At 39.0% G+C, this 26,226-nt stretch overlaps 2 protein-coding genes across 2 annotated transcripts in view; one reads left to right on the top strand and one right to left on the bottom strand.

Annotated features, from left to right (window-relative positions):
* Positions 1-8,874, bottom strand: part of slc2a8 (solute carrier family 2 member 8) — an 11,579-nt gene extending 2,705 nt beyond the window's left edge. The window contains exons 1-6 of the mRNA XM_008303667.1: positions 8,689-8,874; positions 3,962-4,124; positions 2,460-2,666; positions 1,711-1,810; positions 562-773; positions 327-476 (exon numbers count right to left, since the gene is read on the bottom strand). Of these exons, the coding sequence (XP_008301889.1) occupies positions 327-476; positions 562-773; positions 1,711-1,810; positions 2,460-2,666; positions 3,962-4,124; positions 8,689-8,780 (924 nt within the window). The 5' untranslated portion in view covers positions 8,781-8,874. The remainder of the gene's footprint in view (positions 1-326; positions 477-561; positions 774-1,710; positions 1,811-2,459; positions 2,667-3,961; positions 4,125-8,688) is intronic.
* Positions 8,875-10,887: 2,013 nt separating this feature from the next.
* On the top strand, positions 10,888-23,103 carry LOC103373709 (tetratricopeptide repeat protein 16). Its single transcript, XM_008303670.1, has 13 exons — positions 10,888-10,920; positions 11,593-11,774; positions 12,592-12,682; positions 12,872-13,009; positions 14,347-14,447; positions 14,624-14,753; positions 15,710-15,924; positions 16,955-17,232; positions 18,407-18,551; positions 19,728-19,893; positions 21,334-21,467; positions 21,894-22,014; positions 22,951-23,103. The coding sequence occupies exons 1-13, from the start codon at positions 10,888-10,890 to the stop codon at positions 23,101-23,103; spliced, it is 1,887 nt and encodes a 628-aa protein (XP_008301892.1).
* Positions 23,104-26,226: the final 3,123 nt, after the last annotated feature.

Below are 26,226 nucleotides of genomic sequence, written 5' to 3'. Positions count from 1 at the left end.
GTGAGCTATTGTGATACTTTCTAAGAAGTCATGTCACTGAACTAAAGATGTGTTTGTGTGTCTGTGCTGTGAACATAAAGTGCTGTCGTCACTCTGCAGGGTCCGGTTGTGTCTGTCCATCCACATCCGACAAATATTTAGGTTCTTGCTGGATGGAAGCAGATCTACGTCAGACTTAGATGGTTTTAATTATTGCACTAATTAATCGGGCTGGACTCGAACATCCGAACACCCGGTCGTTGTGGTGGTATCTGGATATCAGTTCTGAGATCAGAACATGCCGGTATGGATAAAAATGCAACCGGATGAAAAGCCTGAAAGACGACCTTAAAATGTGCCTGCTGGAAGATGTTCTCTGCGTAGAACATGATGGCATTGACTCCCGTCATCTGCTGGAAGATCATGAGCATGACGCCGATGAGCAGCGGCTTGTAGACGCCGGGATCCATCAGGTCGGACACCTGGAAACGGGAACCCTGACAGGAAGCAGAGAGCAGAGGGTTTAAGCGGACCAGGCCGTTCCCTCAGAGGTGCAGGACTCGCCCGTCGCTCGGCTCTCACCTGCTCGTCGCAGGCGTCCTCGATGCGAGCGCACTCCCACTCCACGGGCGCGTCCGGGCCTCGCAGGAACCGCAGCGCCTCCTCGGCCTCCCGCCTCTTCCCCTGAGACAGCAGGAACCGGGGCGTCTCCGGCATGAAGCACATGCACAGGATGAGCAGCGTGGGAGGGATGGAGCTGCAGATGGCCAGCCAGCGCCAGTCCACGAACAAACCTGCAGGACGACAACACAGCCGGTTCTGATCCGGGCTCAGTCGGACGCAGCGAAGCCGGTCGAGATGCAGCCCAGAACTTTTAAAACAGGTTCAGTGGCATCAGAGCTGATGACGGGGAGAAGAAAAGTAGCCGTACAAATCATCTGCTCCACCTTCTCTGACGTCGTTTTCATCAGAACCTTTGGATGTTTAAATGATATCTGGGAAACGTTTGCTTAGAATCTCAAAGAGTTTCAGAGAAAACGTTCTATTAATGTTGCTCGTCGACTCACTTTCAGCAGGTTTCAGTCATTCAGAAGAAATCTGTGAGTAATTGTGGATAATTTTTTAATGAATTTAGTAAAATTGTGAGTAATTCTGGTCAGTTGTTTTTATTCTGATGAATGCTCAGAAACACACATTTCACATTTTTGTACATTGAAGTCATTCTAGACGGAGTTTTCAGGCGTTCTGCACAATGTTTGGAGTCATATCAGAAAATTTGTGAGTCATTTTAGACATTTTAGGGCATTAAGGACCATTTCAGAATGATCTGGGACCGCTTTGGTCCTGCTGGTCATGGTTTTGTTGCTTTTTGTCACGTAGGACGAATCTTGAGTCACATCTGGAGTCACTGTGGACGACGATTGTTTGAAGGAATTCAGGTGTTTTTAGTGGTTTGTACACTAAAGTCATTCCAGATAGAGTTTGTACAATTTAGGAAAACTTTAAATACGAGGCTGTCTGAAACAGAGACGCAGCAGAAACATCTGATCTCGTCACATGATGCCTGATTCCCTCCACGTAGCTCTAAAGCAGGTCAGCAGCCTCACGACCAAGCAGTCAGAAAACTCTCTGAATGATTCACAGCTCGTAAAGCGCCGACCCGTCAGGTGACTTCCACCAAGCGGGAGCCACTAAATGTGGGTTTTAGGACGTCGTAAAGCCGGCGCTCACCTGCCAGGTAGACCAGCATGATGCCCAGCACCACCATGAGCTGCACACAGGATCCCAGGAGGCCTCGCACTCGCTCGTGGGCCATTTCTGAAATGTAGAGCTGCAGAAAAGACCGAGTTAGACCAACAGTAATAGTTCAATTCTGCAACTGATGCTGGTTGGAAATGGAGATAAATGCAAGTCGCTGCCATCCAAAATGATAACAACTACAATTCTAATGCTTCATGAATTACTTTCATCGTTATCGGACTCAGTTCAGTTACCTCAAAAATATAGCTTTAAAGTCAAACCACATTATTCTAGCCGCACACATCTAACAATTAATTAAAGTAATTATTATTATTATTATCAAAGTTAAAAGAGGGCTTCCAGTAACAACTGCAGTCATTTTCCACCAATCTGTTGATTATCTGATTCATATCTGGAGAGGTATTGATTTTCCAGATTTGGTTTTGTTTCGTCCAAACATATTCTGTTTTTTTTGTCCCATAGCAGCAAAGAAAATACTCATATTTAAGAAGCTGCGACCAGAGAATTTAGAGTTTTTGGTTCTAAAAAAAAAAGATTTAAACCAACTAACTGATGAAAACGAACAGTTGCAGCTTTACTTGAAAACAGTGAAAACTTCGAATCTTCCTCTAAAGGAAACACCACCAGCCAGCGAGCAGCCTGTGAGCTCCACAGCGGTCAGGCGGGGGTGTTTTTGGACGTTTGGTTCGTGTGTCTGGACGCCGACGGACGCTCGTTACCGGGACGACGAGCGACGTGACCCCGCTGGCGACGCCGGTGAGGACCCGGCCGACGTAGAGCATCCACACGTTCTGCGCCGCGACGATGATGGCGAAGCCGAAGACGAAGGGCAGCGAGCAGAACATGAGGCTGAGCTTCCTGCCGACCTTCTCCACCATCCAGCCGCCCAGCAGGCCGCCGAGCGCCGCGCCCACCGTCACCACGGACTGAAGACACAACAACAGTTAATCAGGTTTGACACCGAATTCCACCAGTTTCACGGCTTCAGTTCGTCCAGACGTGACGACTACATGGACCAATGGTCGCCATCTGCACAAAGACGGTTCATCTCTGTGTTTATTCTGAGTGGGTTTATTGGTTTGTCTTTTTAAACTGAATTTATGTTATTTGATTATTTGTCTTTTTTTTTTTTTTTTTAAAGATAGAAAATTGGGAAAAATTGTGCCACTTCATCTGTAAAATTAAAAAAAAAGAAAAAGTAAAATATTACTGAACAATTAAAAACTTATTCACCACTTTCAGGATCAAACGCTAAATTAAAATAAATTTAAAATACTAAAATACTGGGACCGACCGACTATTAGTGGGTTTATTGTTTTATTAACGTGTTCAATAAATCCAGAAGTAAAATAAAATAAATGTAAAACAAACACACATCAGAAAATAAAATAATAAATAATAAACCCATTAAACTACAAATGTTTAAACAGAAAATAGTATTCTGAGTGGAATAAAAGTTTGAAGCCATAACTTGTCAGTTAGAAAGTAATACATGGTGGGAAAACAGCTTAAATACCGTGAGTATTTAGACAGGAAGTAGAATTAATATGGAAATAAACCTGTAAAACCACAACTTGTTTGTCAGGAAGTCCTGTTTTAATACGTTAAACCTTCACAACAACATGTCCTCGGACAAAAAGCAGTGTTTTAGGTGATTTAAACTGTTCAAACGATAAAAATTTAGACTGAAAGAAGCTTTTTGGGTCGAATGAAGCTCTAAAATAATAAGTTGTTCACTAGAAAGCATCGTTTGGGTGAAATGAAGTTTTCATGCTGAGAGGACTCGGACAGAAAGTAGGATTTATGGTAGAATGCACTTTATAAAAATATCCATAACGCATTAAAACAGCTGAAAAAAGTGATGAATTTGCATCAGAGAGTACGTTTATAGTTCTTTCATCTTTTGATTTGCGGTTGCGTGTGACCTTTAAAGACACAGCGACGGTTATTTAAACGTTGTTTAAACGTGTCACATGAGAAATCCTTCATCCTGGTTTGAATTTGACTTGCAGTGATGATGAGCCTCCGTCGGTTTGTTTCACTGAACTTTCTGCACGTACTCGTTATTTCTCATAAACAGAAACATGGTTGTGTAAAGAAAGCCTCAGTTCACTGGTTAGAAAACTGATGTTTGTTCTTGATGACATCATCAGGTTTTGACCTCACGTGACCCCGGCAGGACGACATGTGACGAAGCAGAACAACAACAAGAGCGTCTCACCCCGAACCAGGAGGCCTGGACGGCGTCCAGCCGGAGCCGAGGGTCGGCGCTGTTGGACAGCTCGGGGATGGCCGGGGAGCTGTAGCCCAGCACGAAGCCGAAGCTCATCGGGCCCAGAACCGACACGAACGTGGCCAAGTAGAGCCTCCCGTTCCTCACTTTGCTGCAGAGTCAGAGAGAAACGAGGAAGTTCAGCTGCAGCACGTTTAGCAGTGAGAGAGTTACACGAATAAACCAGTGACAGAATCAGAAAACAAAGGTGGAAATAAATGAAATAAATTATGTGGCAATATTACACAATGTTAGTAAAAAATGAATCCATGAAAGAAAAAGCTAATAAAAGTAGAAATCTAACGACAAATAAATAAAATAATAAAAATAACAATTCATTATTTTAAACTGTTAAAAAATAATTTTAGTTTATTATTTTATTGATTTAATTAGGTAATGTATTACTGTTTTGAATCAGTTTTTATTTTCTATTTATTTTAATCATTTTTTTCATTTTTATTTTATTTTTTAATTTGTTTTTATAACGTCGCTTTGTGCAGTCATGTGTGCTGCACACACACTTCTGTGCATATTATCATAAAAAGTATTTTTTACAAATAAAAAATAAATATATAAAAGAAAATAATAATAAATAAATAATAAAAAATATAAAAATAAATAATAAAAAAATAATGTGATAAATACATTTCGAAAAATAAAATACATAAAAACAATCAAAAAATACATACAAACAAATATTGCCCCATTATTTATTTTTTATTTTATATATTCTTCTTTTTATTTCCACTTTTATTTCATTATTCCTTTATTGATGTATGTGTGTAAATTAGCGCTCTCACTTCTCTGTAGTTTAAACAACAATAGTTGACATTCAGAGGAACAATGGACCGGCCGGCTCGTCTGTCGGAACTAAAACTGCAGGATTTCTAACATCAAACACTTTCTGTGTCATTCTTTAAGTCCTGCAGCTCAACACAGAAACAGAAGAAGCATAAAAAAGCATCTAAAAAGGAATTTATTTGATTATTTACTGAGAATCTGAGCGTTGTTGTTGTTTGTTTTGTTCTTCAGGTATCCTCTGGTGACACCACTGAGCAGAGAGATGCTGGATGTTGATCATGAGTCCATCTCAGACTAAACAATCTGAACTCAGCAGCCTGGACTCTGGGAGCTCCTGACTCATGTTTTTCTACTATTATCTGGTGCTTTATTGGCTGAGCAGGTATTTGACCTCCTGATAGAACCGTCCAGACTGATGACTGAAGATCGTTGGTTTGTTTTAAACAGTAAACTGATGGTGGATGTTTAAGTTGGTGTCTGACACGTCGACTGCTGTCCAGGACGAAACGTTTTATTAAAATCCACCGTCGACCGCAAAACTATCTCGTTGTAATTGTGTAATGATCAAATGTTAACGTACTGTTAATAGAATAACATAAATACAACAATAAGAGCTGTTGCTGCATTCGTTTAGGTTATTTAGAGTCACGTAGACAGCATTTAGACGCGTCTCAACGTTTTTGCATTTGAACCGCATGTCTTTGTCTTTAACACTTCATACATCCACTAAAATAAAATAAAAAAGTAGGTAAACACAGTCATAACACATTTATAGCGACATGTTTCATAAAATGTGGATGTTTCTTGCAGGTCATCGTGACAGTAGCGTATGTTCCCTCCTCTGCTAACGCAGCCCGTGATGTCCTCCACTCGGCTGCAAACAGCATCCACAAGCCCTCCTCTTAAATGCTGGAGAGTCAACCATGAATCTCCTTCCTCCATACTACCAACATTCAGTCAATATGTCACCTGCCACACCAGAGGAAGCAGAACTCTGGACTTGTTTTATGCCAACATTCAGGAGGCATACACGTCCTCAGCCCTGCCACCCCTGGGAAAACCATGACCTGGTGCATCTTCTCCCCGTGGACAAGCCTCTTGTACACAGACAGCCAGCGTCCACCCACACCAAGAAGATCTGGTCTGAGGAGTCGGTGGAGACACTGACAGACTGCTTCGACACCACGGTGTGGAGAACATCGACAGTCTGACCAGCTGCATCACAGACGACATTCACTTCTGTGTTGACTCCAACACACCCACCGAGACAAAACCACAAACCATGGATCACTCCGGACATTAAAACCCTCCTCAAGGAAAAGAGGAGGGTTTTTCAGCTGGGGGACAGGGAGCAGATGAAAGCTGTGCAGAATGGGGCTACATAGAAAAAGATACACATATATATATATATATCTTTTTCTATGTACCCCCATTCTGAAGCCCATCCTCATATTCTGTTTGCACTATTTCTTATATTTGTCTGTCTAGTATGTGTGTCTATCTCTGTGTGTGTAAAGCTGCTAACAACAATGTGAATTTCTCCACTGTGACATAAATCAAGGCTTATCTGATCTTATGTGATTTTATATTTGTGGAATTTGAACTCGATGCTTTACGGCATGAACGTCGACCCACTTTCAGCAGGTTTTTGTTTTCTCACATTGGAATCTGAGTGGGTCTGAACATCTGAGGAACGTTTAAAGATCAAAACCTGAAACGTTCTCTGTTGTTTGTCATCATGTGGCTGATTCAGGATCTCTGATATCAGACATGAACATCAAATAATGTCTGAATATGGGGGAGTTGAAATATGAAACAACAATGAAGCCGTCGTGAAACAACTGATTATGATACCTCATATTTCTGTTTAGAGCAGTGGTTCTCAAACCTGGGGTCGGGACCCCCATGGGGGTCCCAAGATAATTTCAGGGGGTCGCCAGATCATTGTACTAATAAATAAAAATAAACAAAGCTTACATTTATCAGATAAATGTGTATTTGGGCTGTCAAAGTTAAAAGCGATTACTTCTTCTCACTCCTTTTCGGACTTGTTCACATCATGATCGGATTATATTATTATTCTCTTTTTTTTGCTCTTTTTGAAATGATTTTCTTCTGTTTTCGTTTTTTTTCAGTTTCATTTGTTTGAGATAAATTAAATTAATCCAAAAGAAAATTAATGTGAAGAGACTACTCGGTGGGATCAACACATTAACAGCGTTACTGATGAGATGTCAGGTTGGGGGGTTGTGGCTCAAACACTTTGAGAACTGCTGATCTGGAAGAACTCCAGAGCTTCTGGTTAGTGCTCGATGTTTAGTTTTATATGATCGTGACCTTTGATTTGAGAAACATCACCAGTCTGCTTGATCAGGCGGTTTTACACATTTTCATGACTCAACACAAATCAGAGATCCTGAATCAGCGCCATGATGACAAACAGCAGAGAACGTTTCAGGTTTTAATCTTTAAACGTTCCTCAGATGTTCAGACACACTCAGATTTAAACTCATAAGTGGGTCGACGTTCATGCATCGAGTTCCACAAATATCTTCAGAAACATCTGGATTTTATGCACCAGAACCTTCAGAGGCGGTGGAGCAGAACTGCTGAGCTGGAGCCTCATCGGCCCGTTTCCTGGTTCTGTCCTCTTGGCCCTCAGAACCGACGGGTCGAGGCCGAACGCCTGAGCCTGGTTCTGCTTAAACCAGAACGTCTAAACCCAGTGATGCTGTGAACGCTGTGGAGCTTCAACCGTGAACTGAACACGTTTTAAATCCACCGATTTATAAAAACATTTATATTAACAAATATCTGTAATTTGATATTTTCACCACTGATTTATTTCAGACTTGCTTCGACACTAAAAAGGCAAAACAAACCCTTCAAATAATGTCCGTTTAGCTAATTAACGTCTACCTCTCATGTTCTTCTACTTCCTGTTTCCTTACATCCGTCACTGTTTCACGTTATCACACATTTCTGTACGTTTTTGTAAATTCTTTCATAGTCGTGGTCGTTTTGACATCGTTTCATCCCACAAACTGACAAATATCTAAATTAAACTTTCATTAAATTTCCTCTTAATTCATGGTTTCCAGCGTTGCTTGTGAACAGCTGTTGTTTGTTATAAGGAAAAAACAAAAATAAAAAAATAAAAATAAAATGACATTTTTTAAAATGAAAATGAAATACAAACAACGAAAAATAATACAGAAATAATAAATAAGAAAAAAGGTGAAAAATAAACAAATTTGAAAAAACAAAAAAGAAATTAAAATAAAAAGAAATTAATTAATTAAATACAACAATAAATAAAATATTTTTTTTTTAAATCGTATTTTTATTATTTTATCTATTTGTCTTTATATTTCTACTTTATTAGCCTTTTCATTTGTGTATTCATTTTTGATTCATATTTCTCTATATCACCATATTATTTATTTTTTAAAAATTGTATTAATTTTTCTTTTTATTTCCACTTTTATTTCATTCTTCTTCTACTCTCACTGCTCCATAGTTATAAGTTATAGTTAGAACTTGTTATTCGGGTTTAAACTTGATTTGCACGGTCCTGAAATTCACTAAATCAATAAATTCCGACGCATTTGCTCTTCAGAATAAAACACCAGGTTCTCTTTAGAGCCCACCTTGTCCGACCAGGTTCTGCTGTGGTTCTTGTCCTGGATGTGACCTGAATGTGTTTTACAGCAGCTCAGTAGAACCAGCGAGCAGCTCAATGTTTAGGAGGCCAATAAAGCACATGTGTGGACTACTGTAGTACTACTGTAGTACTACTGTAGTACTACTGTAGTACTACTGAGTACTGCTGCAGTACCTCTGCGCTGTATTCGAGTATTCGAGTATTCTCTGACCTCATATAGGCCTCCTGCTCCGACATGAGTCCGGTCGGGTTCGGTTCTCCCTCCGCGTCCAGCAGCCTCCTCCTCTCGTCCTGGATGTCCATTCTGCAGCAGGTAGCTTCTTCAGGCTTCTCCGGGGTTCTGATCTCGCATGGATCTCGGGTCGCGCCGGAACAAGCTGTCACAACAAAAGCTTGACGAACCGAGCGGCTTCACCGGAGACCGAACCAGAACTCTACAGAACCAGAAGCATCTCCGGAGCTCCGGGCTTCTGTCTCCGACCGCCGGCGAGAACAGACAAGTCGCTTTGTCAACATGCGAGTCAGCTGATCGGCGTGTGTGCCTGACATTTCCTGGTCTGTCCGGTTTTTCAAAATAAAAGTCTGCAAGTGAGCCAAAGTTCGCCAATGAAGAGTTTCAGTTTTTCACTGACTTATTTATTTATTTGTCAATTTTCTAGCCAAAAACAGAACAACAACAGAACTACATGCATGTTTGTAGTTTTTTTTTGTGGGTGGAATTAACCCATAAAAGTATAAAAATGTGGACAGGAAGTCGTACTTTGAGTAGAATAAACCCATTAAACTACAAATACTGAGACAGAAAACAGTATTTTGAGTGGAATACACCTTTTAAACTATAAAAACTTACATGGAAAATAGTATTTTGAGTGGAATAAAAGTTTGAAACCACATTTTGTAATATTTGGGTGAAAAAACAAAAGCTTTAGTACCATTAGTACTTTGACCTAAAGCAGCATTTAGATGAAACAAACCTGTAAAACCATCACTTGCTTATTAGAAAGTCCTTAAACCTTCACAACAAACAAACAAGCAGCATTTTAGGTGATAAAAACGGTTTAACCTACAATAACCCGGACCAAAAGCAGCATTTTGGGTCGAATGAAGCTCTGAAATAATAAGATGTTCACAAGAAAGCACCACTTGGGTGAAATAAAGCCTTCATACTGAGAATACTTGGGCAGAAAGTAATATTTTGGGTTAAATAAACCTATAAAATTGGGTGTACTTTGACAGAAAACAGTATATTGGGTGGAATAAACATCTAAAACCAGAACATGGATGAAATAAATCTTTGAAACTATGTGTACTTGGACAGAAAGTCATATTTGTGGTTGAATAAATCTTTAAAACTGTGAATAGTTGCAGAAAAAGTTGTGTTTTAGGTCTAATTGACATTTGAAATATTAACTCGTTTATAATTAAGCACATTTTGGGTGGAATAAGCCTTCAATACCGGAAAAACTTTGACATAAAGTAGGATTTTGGTTGAGATAAATCTCCGGGTCCTCCGGGTCGGTAGGGGGCGCTGTGGCGGCAGCCTGCTGAACTGTACACACATTGTTGAATTAAGTGATTTAAACGTCAGAACTCTTTCAAACAGCAGATGTGCCGGTTTGGCACCGCAACATCTGGCCTTGGGAGACAGTTTAGGACTCACCTCTGTCACAGAGAGCTAGCTAGCTGGCTAACTTAGCTAGCTAGCTGTTAGCAAAGAGTTACGAATGTTCACTAATTCAGCAAAGCTCGTCGTCGATTACATCTTTTTATTTTTTTAAGTTAAGCTACACACTGGTAGCATCTGTAGACGTTAAATATTACAGTTTAAAGTTGTTGTTTTTTTATTTTTTCGGGCGAAGTGGAAACGGTTCCGGAAGTGAAAACAGATGAGCATCCTGTTGGGAGTAAATCATCTTTGTTAAGAAAATAAAAGCCTCTCGTTGCGTTCAGGTTGGTTTCCATGGTGACAGTCAGATTTTTAACGCCAGCAGAAAGAGCAGAAAAGTGAAAATAACTCAATCAAAAGTTCTTAAGAGTTTGTAAAACAGCTATTTCAGCGACTCAATGGACACTTCTGAGGACAAGAGTGACGACAAGGTGAGTAGATTATTAAAGAATAGAAGAAAATGTAGCTAGCTAGAAGTTAAAGCTGTGTGTTAGCAAGAAAAGTTAAACAAACCTGCGCTAAATTAAACTACAGAGTTAAAATTGAAAAGATTTTTAATGATAGAAAGAGAATGTGAGAACCTCTAGTTCAAAGTGGATTGTCTTTGATAAGAAAATAAAAGCTAAAACTTAATTTCCAAGGCGACACTCAGATTTAGCCAGTAACCTTAAAAATGCTTCAAATGTGAAAATAAATAGGAAAAATGTCATTAAAACAACATCAAGCAGCTATTACAGCGACAGAATGGACATTTCTGAGGAGGCAAATGACAAAAAGGTTCATAAGAGATTAGAAAACAGAAGGAAAATGTAGCTAGCTATAAGTCAAAGCTATTTGGTGACAGGCTAAACTAAATAAACAGGTTAAATAATGCTACAAAGGTCAACGTGAAGGAATTTAAAAGGTTTTAATGATAGAAATAAGGTTTTAGCTGGAAGTTTACATCAGAATGACTACACCTGTGTGAAATATTAACTGGAAAATAATTAAAAATTGTATCATCTCACAGTATTTGAATGACTTTAAAGCTAAATAGTATTTTTTTGTGTGTATAAAAGCTTCACAGTAGGAAATCAGTCGACTGAATCCTCCTCAGAAAGGACAACAACAAATTGGTGCACAGACGTTCTGACGTTTTTCATTGATAATTTTTATTTCTTACCAGCTTGTCTTAACTGCAGAGGTTGTGTCGCTCTGCCTTTGTCTTTAAAATGTGTTTTCAATTACTACACAGTAAATATTAAACCGAAGCTGATTATATCATCAATCAAATCACATTTGTATTAATGTGTTGTCACCAAATCATTCAGACGTAGTAGAAGCTGGAATAAAAAATCCACCATGTTTTCAATAAGTACCGTGTTCGTTTCATAGAGTCCAGATAAAACAGTTTGTTCTCTCTTGAAGAGCGTTTTGGTTTTTACACGTGAAATCTTTGTCCATCGGCAGACAGCAGAGCAGAGTTTGTTCTCCACCGTCGTATCAGATGAGGAGCTGGAAGAAGCCAGAAGAAAAAGCGCCTTCAAGCAGCTCTTCGGCTCCAGAAGAATCTTTCTGCCGCCTGCAGAGAAACGGCAGCAACGACCAGAACTTCAGAGGAACGTCATCGTCCAGAGCAAGGCTGCAGAACAGTGAGAGTCACGAATGAACGATTAGCCTCACCGTCAGCAAACAGACAAACACGAGTGGGTTTTATTTTAACCCTGTTCAGGACCTTCATGTTGCCGTACGTAGAAGGTCCTTCAGGATCCACAAGAAAGAATAAAATATCTGTTGGTCTTCATGATAGGCTTTTATATGATGTTAAATACATTTTCTCTCTTTTTACGTTTAAAAACAACACCTGTCACCTAAACCAGAAGTCCTGAATCAGGTTCACATGTGTTGGAGTTCATCTTGGATCTAGATCAGCTTTACTGACTTGATTCTGTTGGTTTCAGGAAATGAAACTGAAGGTATTTTCATGTCTAATCAGGCAAAATCCTTCTGCTTCCCTTTGAAATGAACCATTTTGTTGTGGTTTTACAGATTGCGTGTTCAGCTTTTAAAAAACAGTCACATCGAGGTAGAAGAAACACAGAAACAGCAACGTGCTGCTTTTGTTGTTTCTAATCAAAAGGCCACGTGGAGGACTGAAGGTGCAAAACGAACACAGAAAAAAGTATAGAAATAGAAAAGATAGAATCTAGCTATGAACAGGATAGAGACAACAAACATCGAACTCTGACTATAAATAATAAACAATAAATAGACAATAAATTGATGAAATATAGAATCAAAATGTCAAATAATCCTTCTTAATTTAGCTCTAACCTCGTTACACGTTCTTATTCTGTAATCAGGAAGATCTCACGTTCTTATTTCAGCTGTTTGTGTTCTGGTCAAAGCAGAAGTGAAGCATCTCTTGTTGAAAACCTGCACCGACCTCCTGACGTTTGTCGTTTGCAGCTACAGAAGCGGAACCGAGGCGATGGGAAGGCGTCAGTATGAGAAGGCCGCGGTCTGCTTCACCAAAGCGCTCAATCTGCAGCCGGAGCAGGTGCTGAACGGAGCAGAACCATCAGAACCGGCTGCTGCTTCATGTGGTTAACAATGAGCTTCACAGAAACACGGTGGTCTTGTTTCTTCACCACCTGTGGTTCTGAAGCCGGTTCTGATCCTGAAGACGTGACATGAAGCTGACGTCTGTTTCTTGACTTAACGTCCACGTTTGTTGCGTTTGCTCCAGACCCAGCTGTACGTGAGCCGGGCCGAGGCCTACCTGCAGCTCTGTGACTTCCAGTCAGCAGCAGCTTCCTACAAACGGGCCTGGATCCTGCAGCCCGGAGCTTTCAGCCGCCGCCTGGCCTTCATCTACTACCTGCAGGTACGAAGCTCTGTTCGTCCGACTCAGAGGAGAAACACTCGAGCAGAGGAGCTTGTCGTGAAAATCTGTTTCTGTGATCCTGAAACAGTCGACAACACGTGGAAATGTTCTCATGAATCACTTCTGTCAGTCAGAACGAGACACACAGGAGGATATTTGAATTTTTAAATTCTTACATTTCTTTCTTTAGTCCAAGTGAATCAGGATGTTTTTGTGTTTATGATTTAAAAAACAAAATGTCGTTTTAATTTGTGGCTCTAAAAGTCAAACGGACACACGAGTCGATGTTCTTTATTGTTCATCTGGTTATTCGTAGAATTAAATCCACTAAATCTAATTCAATATATTTGTTTATTACATGAAGTAACTCATTTGCAAAAGATAAATAAATGTGATTTAAGTCAAAGAACAAAATGTGTAAATGAACATAATTGACTAAATAGAGTAAAAGAAAATAGTGTGTTGAAGTGGAGTAAATGTGATTTATTCAATTAAGTAGAAGAAAAAAAGGGGAAAAAGAAAAACATGTAAACAAAGAGTCAAACTGGTTTATTACATCAGGAACCAGAAATGATTGTGTGAAAGAAAAATATGTTTTATTTATTAAACTAAGGGGAAAAAAAGTGTTAAAGGAAAAAATATATAATTAATTAATTACTTAAAAAGTAAATTTAATTTGAAAGGAAAATAAATATGATTCATTCAGTTCAGTAAAATGAAATGTGATTTATTGTGACTGAAGCAAATCTAATTTCTGTTTTCAACAAAGATCTGATGTTTATTCAACATCATTTATCATCTTGTGGTTCGTCTTCATTCTGCTGCTGCACCGATTATCAGAAATAATCTGGTTAACGTCCACCTCGTGGTGAGTTTACTAAATGTTCTTGGGAGCATTAATGTGGGCTGCAGGTGGATCAGTGGTGAGCAAAGTTCACGTCATGGAGTCTCCATGTTCTCCCCGTGCAGCGTGGGTTCTCTCCGGGTTCTCCGGCTTCCTCCCACAGTCCAGAAACGTGCTGAGGTTAATTGGTGATTCTAAATTGTCCGTAGGTGTGAATGTGAGTGTGCTTGGTTGTCTGTCTCTAAGTGTAGCCCTGTGATAGACTGGTTACCTGTCCAGGTGAACCTGCCTTCACCCTGAGTCAGCTGGGATAGGCTCCGCCCCCCTGGTGAGGATTGAGTGGTGTATAGATGATGGATGGACGTTTATACTTCCGTCCAACACCTAGAACTCGTCACACAGATGTTTTTTTGCTGCTGGTTACACGTCAGCCTTCGTAAAAGTCTCAAACAGAAGACGTTTTATTGCTGGTCTTGTGTTTTCGTGTCTTCAGGGTCAGTGTTTGTTCGATGGAGGTCTGTTCCTCGAAGCCCTGGAGGCGTTTAGCAAAGCTGCTGAGGTGAAGCCCGACTGCAGAGTTTACCAAGTCAGAAGGTCAGAAACCTGCGAGTCATTAACTAACATCATCCTGCAAACGTGTCGTAGCTTCTGTGGCTGTTGGATACATGGATTTAAATGACAGCAGCTTTGACTCACACGAGGGCGAAACAAGTAGTCGAGAGCTTGAACGTGATCTGTACAGCTGAACGTGTCTCCTCCTTGAATCCCAGCCTGGCCTGTCTGACGGCTGCAGGTCGTCACTCCGACTGCCTGAAGCTGCTCGACGGCTGGATGACGTCAGGAAGTCCCACCGCTGAGCTTCACGTCCTCCGAGCCCGACTGCACAAACGGCTTCAGCAGGTGACACACAGTCTGCACACTAACACAGCGCTGGGATGAACCCGAATATGAAGATCCACAGTCCTGGGACCGGCTGGACTGGTGCTGATATCAGGACTGGAATCAATTTAAGTCTTTAACACAGTTTGAATCACTTTTAAATCAAAACATTTTCAAAGAAATCAACACCATGGAATAAAACGTATTCCTGAAATTATAGAAACACATAAAATGAAGTTATTTAGACACTAAAGATGATTCGGGATGGTTGTTCCATCTGAGATCATCCAGTTTTGGAACAGTTTCTGCTCCACTATCTCTGATTGGCCTGAAAGTTTCAAAGCATAAAATAAATAGATAGAAATACTTTATGAATCCCCAAGAGGAAATGTGGTTGTTACAGCACGAGATGCACACCGATAAATAAAGAAATATAGACATTGGTACATTTTTTCCTGTATTAAAAAATCTGTATTTTTCTCTGAGAACCGCTTTTTTATTTACAAAATAATTAATTTTTACGGTACAATTTGTCATACGTGTGTAATCAGTTGTGAAACTTTAATTACACTTTTTAAAAGTAAAATAAAAATTTTTACTTTTTCTTTTTTTAGTGTCTTACATTTATTTATTCTATTAGTTCTATTCTTTATTTTTGGGGGGTTTTTTGTTAAAGATTGGGGATTTTTTTGGTCGCTGTAGTTTTTTTCGGGGCACATTTCAATTATAATATAATCTGATTTTATTTGAGCTGTTTGTCAGATATCACAGATTCTGAATCGGTGACGTGATGAGAGATAACAGAGAACATTTCAGGTTTTTATCTTTAACACTTCCTCAGATGTTGATCTAAAACCTCAGAGTTCATGATCAAAACGTTTGCTGCCAACCAGAGGTGCAGACGGATGATACGAGATGTTTTTTATTGTTATTTTTAATATGCTCCGTCAGCTATCAGTGTTTTCTCCTCCGTCCAGACGTCTCGCTGCCATCAGGACGTGACGGCGGCGTTGGCGTTGGACCCTTCGTGTTTGGCGGCTCGAGTTCTGCTGCAGCAGCTGCGTGAAGCCAGCGAGGAGGCCCGACTGGAGGCCGTGGACAGAACCGTGAGCGGCCGGCTGCCCGAAGCCCTCTGCATGATCAACGTGGCTCTGGAGAGCAGCCCTCAGGACGCCCGACTCTACCTGTTCAGGTGAGCAGAGGAGCTGCACTGAGGCAGAAGTCCGATAAAAACCTGCAGGTTTCTGGACTGCAGGAGTCTGATGAGTAGTGCAGCTCACTGAGTCTGTCCTCAGTAATCCAGTTACCATCAGAACATGTGCTTCAGTCACAGCTTTCCACTTTATTTTAATTGAAGTAAATGTGATTCTGCTTTATTGGACCGTGTTACGATCCAGCCTCCTGGACATGGTTCAGGTGATGCAGCTTATTGCTCAGTAAAGGAACACAACAGAACGGTGACGATACAAACGAAGCTGGTGGATAAAAATCAAAAGAACCAAACGAAGGCTGACAGAGTGTCAGAAGCTAGCAAACTAAACTAAACTCTTTAGTCAACCTGAAACCAAACAGCAGCGTCCACACACGACAAAAGGAACTAAAGCAAACTGGTGCCTCTAAACACACAATACGAAGACACAGGACACGAGGAACTTCCTCACGAAGCTGCTAACAGGAGTCCGTCTGTACGAAAGTCCCCCACCGAGCTAGCAGCTGCCAACAGAAGTTAAAGCGCAAAAGATACAAACCGAGCGTCACCAGAACTGTTCACTCTGAATCCCATCCAGCCCCGACTGAGAGGCGGCTGGTTGGTTCTACAGCCAGGTGTGGTGACTGCTGGGGTGGAGGAGGAGTGGTGGTGGTCCAATCAGGTGTGACTGGAGGCGGGAAGAACCAGGCTGAGAGCAGGTCTGGAGCTCCAGGGCGATCATGGCTGGCGTGGTTCTGGAGCTCCGTCCTCAGCTGGACCTCCACAGCCCATCGGCCCACACAGTGATCACAAGTCCACAGATCCACAAAACCCAGGGTCCTGTAACAACTGCATATGAATCAAAAAGATGTTTAACCGACAGAAAGAAGTATAAAGGAAAAGACCTTGTAAAATAAATGAATACATAAATAGTAATAATAACAATTATAATGTACTTTCCTAATTTAAATATTAAGCTCAAGGCCCTGCGATGTTCTGAGACGTGAATTAAAATGTGTTGTGTTTCCTTCAGAGGGATTCTGTACCGACGTCTGAAGGACTTCACAGCCGCCATCGAGGACCTGGTTCAGGCTGCAGAGCTGAGCGACGAGGAGGAGGAGGATCAGGAGGAGGTCAGAGGTCAGGGGAAGGAGGCCGTTCGTCGGGAGGCGGAGCTCCAGCTGGTCCTCACCTACAACGACTTTGCCGTCCAGTGCTTCGGCCGAGGTCTTTACTCGGAGGCCGCTCTGCTGCTCAACAAGGCCATCGAGGAGGAGAAGAGCCGGCCGGGACTCTACCTGAACAGAGGAGGTGAGGATCTGTGGCCCACCTGGAGGTCCGTCAGAGTCTGGAGAAGCTTCAAAGGGCAGAAACAAACCTCAGAGTCTGGCTCTTATCTCTCCACCATAAATCCTCGTTAACGGCACCGAGAGTTTCCTCCTCCTCTGAAAGTCTCTCTGTAATATCAACACGTCCAGATGGTGTTTTTACGTCTTTATTTCTCCAAATATTTATTCATTTTTGCCTTTTTTATTCGTCTTCTCTTCATATTAGTGTTTTATTTAATCATTTTTTAAAAACCTTTTATCTTCTTTATGGTGCAGTTTCAGATTATTGATTCATTTGGTTACAAACAAAGAAAAAAAAGAAGGAATTCTGTCTCGCTTTTATGAATCCTGATCGATTTATGTCGGTTTTTCTTCAGTTCTTTCATTTCTAACTTTATTTCTATGGGGTTAGGTATGGAGTAATAATAAACTAAAAGTGGAAATAAAAAGAAGAATAAATAAAATAAAAAATAAATAATGAGGCAAAATGAAAAGAAAAGGCTAATAAAAGTAGAAATATAAAGACAAATAAAATAATAATAGTAATTTATTTGTTCATTTATTTATTTATTTATTGTTTTTTATTTATTTATTTATAGTTCATTTATTTATTTTTAAAATTATTTATTCATTTATTAATGTTATTATTATTGTTGTTTTTTGTTTATTTATAATTTATTTTTCATTTTTATTTCATTTTTAAATAAAAAAAAATGGCACTTTGAAAGGTAAAGGAAATATAAGCAAAAAAATGTGCGCATATTTCCATTAACATTATTAAAAATTTAAAAAATTACAAAAATTAAAATATAAAAAACATTATTATTTTATTTATTTGTCTTTATTCGTTTTTATTTATTTATTTATTTTTTAGCCTTTTCTTTTATGGATTCTATTTTGATTAATATTGCTTTATATCGCCACATTATTTATTTATTCTTCTTTTTAATTTCCACTTTTATTTTGTTATTCTTTTATTGATTTAGTTTTGTAATTTTGTCTGACTGATGGTTGATGATCCAAAGAAAGAAACGGCTAAACATCGTCTGAAGCAGCTCGTTTGGAAATTAAAACCAGAGTGAAGCTCTTCAGCTCCAATCATTGAATCAAACTCTGATCTGTGTCGTATTTATTCGTTTTCTTTCTTTGTGTGTCAGACTGTTTCTTCAAACAGGGCGACTGGTGCTTTGCTCTGGCCGACTACCAGCAGGCCGAGGAGATGCTGGCACCCGACGACCCGGCGGTCCGACTCCGACTCGCCGTCGTCCACAACACTCTGGGCCGCCTCTGTTTCCAGGACGGGTCAGAACCGCGACACTTTTATAGCAAAAAATACGGATTTTCATAAAGATGTTTTTCACATTTTAGCTTCGTAAATGAAACACTTTGTTGACCCACTTTCAGGAGGTTTTTTCTCACATTCAGAGTTGAGTCCGTTTCAGCAACAACACCTCAAGAAAGATTAAATATAAAAACCTGAAATGTTCACGTTTAGTTCTCATCGTGTCACTGATTCAGAATCTGTGAGATCAGACATGTAGATTAAATAATGTCTGGATGTGGGTGAGCTCAAATATGAACAAAATAAGTACAAAAAAATTAAGATAAAACTGCTTTTTGTGGAAAGTTTACAGTCGATGGAGCAGATTTGACAAGTTGCAGAAAATACTGGCAAATAGTCTGATGGTTCTCAGACAAAAAATGGTTTTAATGCAGCTAAAATCTCTCAAATATCTTTATTAATATTCAGATTTAATGCCATAAAAAAACAGACAAATCAGAGCGGGTTGTGCAGAAACTTTTTTTGGGGGGAAATTTACTGATTTAAGATAAAATAATATCATTTGAAAAGCAACTAACAAAGATTTTTTAAAATATAAAGTTGGACCAAAGAAGTGATTATTTTAATAAAAATACAAAATATGTTTTCATTCAACTTTTAGAACTGAAGCTATGATTTTTAAAAATTATTTTATGTATTTTTTCAATATTATTATTTAATCTCAAAGTGTTTCAGGTACAAGTGCGTCTCGTATAATTCAAATGAGGTGGAAAAAGTTCAATATTTTTCACCAGAAGTTGCACAAAGTGAGAACAACGTATATTCTGGACTCATCACACATGAACTTCAATCCTTTATTCGTTTTAACTTTGATGATAACGGCTTACAGCTCCCGAATCCCCCAAATCCATCTCAAATTATTAGAATATTTCAAATCTGAAAAGGAGGGGATTTCTGAAATATTCTAACATTTTAAACAGTGTCTGAGGCTAAATATTGAGCTTCTTCCACCATATTTCTAATTTTCTGAGATGCGTCTGTATCAAGCGAAGATTTCAGAAATGTCTTTATTCTTGTTCATATTTTTTGCAATAAAACATTCAGGCAATCAGAGATGTTTAAGTTGATTTTTCTAAATATTAAATGTAGTGATGTATGAGATTAAACACTATCTGAAGCCGTCTCTGTGTCTGCAGACGCTTCCAGGAGGCGGCCGACATGTTCTCTGCTGCCATCCGCTACAACCCGGCGGTCGGCCGCTACTACGAGAGCAGGTCTAAGGCCTTCAGGAAGCTGATGAGCTGGACGTCAGCCAGGCAGGACTTCATCTGCATGCTGGTCCTGGACCCCGACAGCCAGGAGGTCTGAGCTTCGCCCTCGGCTGATGTTAGACGCTGAAGAGTTGATTCAGTGAGACGCACATTTGTGTTTAGTTCAGCTTCTCGTTCGTCATCAACCCTCTGAACCCTGAGACCCACGGACACGTTTAAAATACAGGGTTTCACAACAACAACAACAACAACAACAACAACAACAACAACAACAACAGCAACAGCAACAGCAACAACAACATAATAATGGCAATAATAACAACAACAATCATAACAAAACAACAACAACAACAACAACAAAATAATAATGGCAACAACAGCAACAGCAACAATAACAACAATAATCATAACAATTAAAACAATAACAACAAACACAACAACAATAATAATAACAACAATAACAGCAACATAATAACAACAAAAACAATAATAAACAGTAATTATAACAATTAAAACAATAACAGCAACAACAAAAATTACAACAATAAAAACAAGAACAACAACAACAATAATAACAACAAGAGCAACATAATAACAATAAAAACAACAATAACAATAAATACAACAAGAACATTAACAGCAAATTAATAACAATAATAACAACAATAACGATAAAAACAACAGCAGAAACAACAATAATAATAAAAACCAAAACAACAACAGCAGAAACAATAACAACAACAATAATAACAAATAACAAACCAACAACAGCAAAATAAAAACAACAAGAACAAAAATGACAACAACACTAGCAAAAACAACAACAATAACATTAACATAATAACAACAATAATAACAACAAGACCAACATAATAACAACAAAAACAACAATAACAATAAAAACAACAACAGCAGAAACAATAACAACAACAATAATAACAAATAACAAACCAACAACAGCAAAATAAAAACAACAAGAACAAAAATGACAACAACACTAGCAAAAACAACAACAATAACATTAACATAATAACAACAATAATAACAATAAAACAACAATAACAGCAACATAATAACAACAACAACAAAAACAATAACAGCAACAACGAGGAACCAAATGTTTGCACATCCAGGATTAAAATATTCAAGCTCAAGACTAAGAGTCGGACTGCAGGTGAAAAAAAGGCACAAATAAATAAACATTTCTTATTTAATTCTCTTTCAACCCGTGAAACCTTAAAAACCTGCCAGCAGCTTCCAGACATGTTTCACTTTGTTTGTAGAGTTTCTAGAGGCTGGAAGCAGTTAAACATCTGCAGCATTTATTGTTTTTCCAGTTTCAGTGACACTTTTTTGTTTTTCTGTCTTTAATGGTTCTAGCTGACAGAAGACTCTCTGACTTCTCTCCATCAGTGTTTATGTTGCAGTGAAACATGAGGCAAACAGCAAAAACAAGACTTACAGAAACTGTTCATGTGATGGACGTTTATCGCAGCAGACGGGAGGTAACTGTGTTTGTTCGTCTGTGCAGGTTCCTCCGATGCTCATGAGTCTGTTTCCAGGCTTCAGCGTCTCCGATGTTCTGTCCAGTCCCAAAGGAGAAGAAATCAGAGCTCAGCTGATGGACTCAATCCAGGAATGGAGGTCATCCTCAGACCCACAGAGGTCTTCGTCCTGCTCTTCCTCTTCCTCTTCTTCGTCCTCATCGTCTTACTTGTTGTCGACTTTTCATTTTCTTCGTCTTCCTCTTTGATTTCTTTGTCTTCATCGTCTTCCTCTTCGTTGTCTTCTTCCTCATTGTCATCTCCTTCTTCTCTTTCTTTGTTTTCTTCTTCTCCACCTTCTTAGTTTTAAACTTCTTTGACTTCTTCTTTGTCGACTTCTTCGTTGACAAATCCTTCTTCATGTTCTTCGTCCTGATATCTTCCTGTTTGTCGTCAACTTCTTCATTTTCTTCGTCTTCGTCTTTATTGTCTTTGTCGTCTGTAGCTCTTCTTCTTCTTCATCTTCTTCTCTGTCATCGTCTGCTTTGTCTTCTTCGTCGTCCTCGTCTTTGTTGTTTTCATTGTCTTCGCTGCTGTCGTTTTTCAGACTGAGTGGGAAGCTGCAGCAGATGAATGTGACCGATGAGGACGCCGAGGGCCACCCAAAGGAGCTGAAGCTGTGTTTGAACCAGGAGGACCTGCAGATAACCGTCAAGAGCCTCCTGCAGGTACCGGTTTCAAACCACGCGACCAGTTCAGTATCGTTAGTTTCAACCTTCTGTGAGTTTCTGAAAGCGAAAGTAAAAATATAACTAATATACTTCAGCGCATTCGACGAGGAGACGAGTTTATCTCAGAGGAAATCTAGAAACCTGGAGTCAGAGCTCACTGACATTCCTTTAAAAACACGTGATTTCAAACCTGAACTACGAAAGCAGAAAAACAGAATACAAGTCTTCTCCATCTTGCTCTGACACTTTGAGGTGTGAGCTCCTGAACATCTACAGAACATTGAAGAACAGCTGGGATGCAGAAATATAATTGTTTTCATTTGACAATAGAAGAAATAACTTCTTGCAGGACTTGTTGATTAACAGTCAACTTCAGGTCAAACCACAGTGAAAGAGGAGCAGGACCAACAATTAGCAATTAGCCATGTAGTTGTGGAACAGGAGCTAGCCAAAAGTCATAAATCACCACAGTAGTCTTTGTCATGGTGCCCCTTTACCAGCTAAACCCCCACAATGCTCTCTGCTGCCAACATGAACTGTAGTCTGAGTGACGCCTCCTCTGGTCTCTACAGAATTAAACAGTGAGAGGCGCCACCTGGTGGAACAATCAGGTACTACAGCTGATCTATGATGCATTTACGGACATGTATGTAGCGCATACGGGATTTTTTTTGTTTTTTTGGAGCTTGTGTTGCAGTTTTTTTTGAAGGCGTTACAAAACAGTTCAGTTGTCGGTTATTGGATTGATTCTGAGGAACTTTTATGCTTCTGAAATGTGTGTTATCCTGGAAAATGGTATCAGATCAGGACTCGGTATCAGCAGATATTAAATATTGACTGATGGGAAGCAAAAAGCCTCGACTGGGACGTCAGCACACACAGAGGAGGCTCGACATCTTCACCTGCTGCTGTTTCTCTGCTGCCGTGTTGCAGGTCGAGGGAACGCTTCAGTCTTTAGTCCGTGACCGTCCAGCGTTGCACCAAAGTGGACCGGACCGCGCCATAAACCACCTCCCACCGTCCACCAGTCGGGCCTCAAACACCAGAGGAGGAAACAGCTGCTTGGAACCCACACGGCAGAAGTAAACAGCACCAGCACCCATAAAGGCTTTATGAGCATGTGAGCCTCGGCTTCCACGTGTTTGTTCTGATCCGGATCACACAGAATCACAGCTTCCAAAAAAACAAAAAAGAAAAGTAAAACAGATGTGGCAGCAAAGGTGCCAGAAGCACATTCATTTTACTTGATATTTAAAAAATATATATAATTAAACAAACCAGGAGGAATCTGTGAGACAACAGCCTTTACAAGTGTTCATTCCTTATTATACACATTTGTTTTCTTTTAAATAAAATAGTGATTTTTTTCTTATTTAAATAATAAAAATAGTTAAATTTTACATTAAAATGCTGCGAAAAAAATATTGCTGTTTATAAAAAATAAAATAAAATAAAATAGATTTGGACATTATTTACAGTGTTTAATGGATGACATGTACAATAATACCTCATTCTGTGATTCTACAAGATATGTTTTATAATTATTACAAATCAGGAAAACCCTGTGAAATAACATAATATAAAAAATAATAATAATAAAAAAATATTAAACATGATTTTTCCTAAAATTACAGCAAATATCTGTGACGTACTGATATTTTTTGCAGATTTAAATAAAAAAATTGTGTAATTTTTTAATCAAAGGATGAATTACTATTTGTAGAAGTATAAACTTTACGATCTTTTCTTTTTTTTTGTAAATGAATACCTTCTGGTGATTTTTCTAGTTGTCTTTAACGTCTCAGGAGAATCTGTAAAATACCAGTAAAGTGTGAAGAACAAAACAGTTTTACAGACGATCAGAGAACAAACTGTCTCCTGTCACAGCTGATGATCATCTGATCTAATGTCCCAGAAATAAACAAGATGATTATTATTCACAGGAAATCATTAAAACAACCATTTAAATCAACTGTTAGACTGAAAGTGTCTCTAACTGAACCTCGTTCAGGACAAGACGTGTTTATGTGAGGAAGCTTCACAAATGAACAGTTAGGATTTCAAACATCATTTAGTTAGGATGTTGTTACCTGCTGTTGTCCACCAGGTGGCAGCAGAGTCACAGTTTGATCAAACCTGAGATTTAGACGTCTGAGGTCTTTATGAATCATCTGGTTTGTCTGATCTGGACTCTGAGGTGTCTAAAAAGAAATGAAGGACGATGCTTCGAGGAAACTGTTCAACTAAAAAACCTGAAAGTTCATTTCAGCTCGTCAGCGTTGAGACGTGACTTCTGCTACATGCTGCTCTCAGTGTTTGTCTTTACCGACTAATACAAACCGTAGATTCTGGTCGATTAATCGTAGCAACTGGACCTGCTTGAGTTCCTTGAAGATGTTTCACCCAAGAGGCTTCATCAGGTCTGACGGACGAGGTGGGAGATCCAGATGTCCTGAAGGATCCATTAGCACCGTAGAGATTCATAAACATTAACAACATGAACTCAGTCTGTCAGCCAGAATATCAGCACCTATGCTTCCTGTTTCTGTTGACTGACCAGGATCAGCAGAGATTCCCAATAAATGAAGGATTCTGAGTAACTGAACCAGCTGGAGTCGGCGGTTACGCTTCTCCTGCCTTCACCCTGAGTCAGCTGGGATGGACTCCAGCCCCCCAAGACCCTGGTGAGGATTAAGGTGTAGAGATGATGGATGGAGATACAGGCGTCACAAACAGGCTGCACTACGATGGACGCCTCAAAACGCACAAACACAGTTCAAAAATACTCTCTTTGTTCGCGCCTGCTTTAACATTTATCATCAGCGTCGTTCACCTGTCAGGGGTTTAACGTTGATCTAAAAGTCTGATTTATGTCCCAGAAAGCAGGAGACAAACGTCCTAGGATCTCGTTGTTACTGCAGTGAGCTGCTCAGTGATAAACGCTGATGAGCAGATTGTGTCATATCACAGCTTTTACACTAAATGACCTCATTCAGTGTCTGACTTGTTGTGGAACGTGTAAACATGGAGACGGACTGGAAAGATCCGGAATAAATAAAACATCTGGAAAACTACAGCAAAAATATATCAGTGAAATTATTGTATTTTTTTAAGCTAATTTTTGCATAAACTAAAAAAATAAAAAAAAAATAAAATCTAGGTGTAAAATACAGATTTTTTTGATGTGGATATTTATTTATTTTTATTTTATTTTTTATTTTTTACAGTTTTGGGCTGTTTTATGAGCATTCTCATGTAAATTATTTTACTAGATATTTCCTCTAATTTAATTAAACAGTAAAATAACAGTTAAAACTGGTTCATCATTTATGAGTCGTACATCTTTGTCGTTCCAAATAATGAAAAATAATATATTTTCTAATTTAAATCCAGTAAAAATTGTCCAGTTTGAGGCTCAAATGTGTAAAAATGCAGATTTTTAATGTAAAGATTTTACAGTTCTCAACTTCTTTCTGTGATTTTATGAGATATTATATTTATTATCATCCAAAAACCAGGCGAATCAGTAAAACAACTGTTAGATAAATGATCTGCTATTTATTAGTCCATTATATATTTGTTTAAATGATGTCATACGTCTGTAAAATAAGATTTTTTGCTGATTTAAAAAGAGTAAAATAATATTTTTGTGGTTAAACTTTGTAGATAAACAGATTAAAAGTAGTAAAAATACAGAATTCTGTTTTGTTTTTTGTTTGTTTTACAGTCAACATATAAATCAACGTATTTTTCTGTGATTTTACTCGACATCCAGAATTTAACAAAACTGGGAAAATCTGTAAAATCACAGCAAATCGTTTAAATGGTTGAAAACAGTTTCTACGGTTCAGATTCAAACAAAGAATTACAGGATTTCTCTCATTTTTAATCTGAATTAAAGAAAAACAAAAGCATAATAGAACTAAACTAAACCCGGTTTATTCAGAACCTCGTTTTGCTTCATGCTGATGTTTTCTGTGACCAACAGGCTGAAAAATGACAGAAGAAGGTGAGACTCTGTGTTGACATGTTTGTTTTTTGTCTACATTTTTCCAAACAAACAACTTTATCTCACTGCTGGAAAGTGTGACTTTTAAAGACAATCTAATGTTCTAAATGGTCCTGATCGGTTCTACCGTGTTCTAGACCAGCGGGTCTCAAACTGTTTGAGCCACGACCTCCAACGTATCATCAGTCTGTGACCCCCGA

Source organism: Stegastes partitus, unplaced genomic scaffold (assembly GCF_000690725.1).
Source record: "Stegastes partitus isolate 25-593 unplaced genomic scaffold, Stegastes_partitus-1.0.2 Scaffold2049, whole genome shotgun sequence".
Taxonomy (NCBI): domain Eukaryota; kingdom Metazoa; phylum Chordata; class Actinopteri; family Pomacentridae; genus Stegastes; species Stegastes partitus.
The sequence above is the reverse complement of the archived record's forward strand: the minus strand, read 5'-3'. Positions and strand labels throughout refer to the sequence as shown.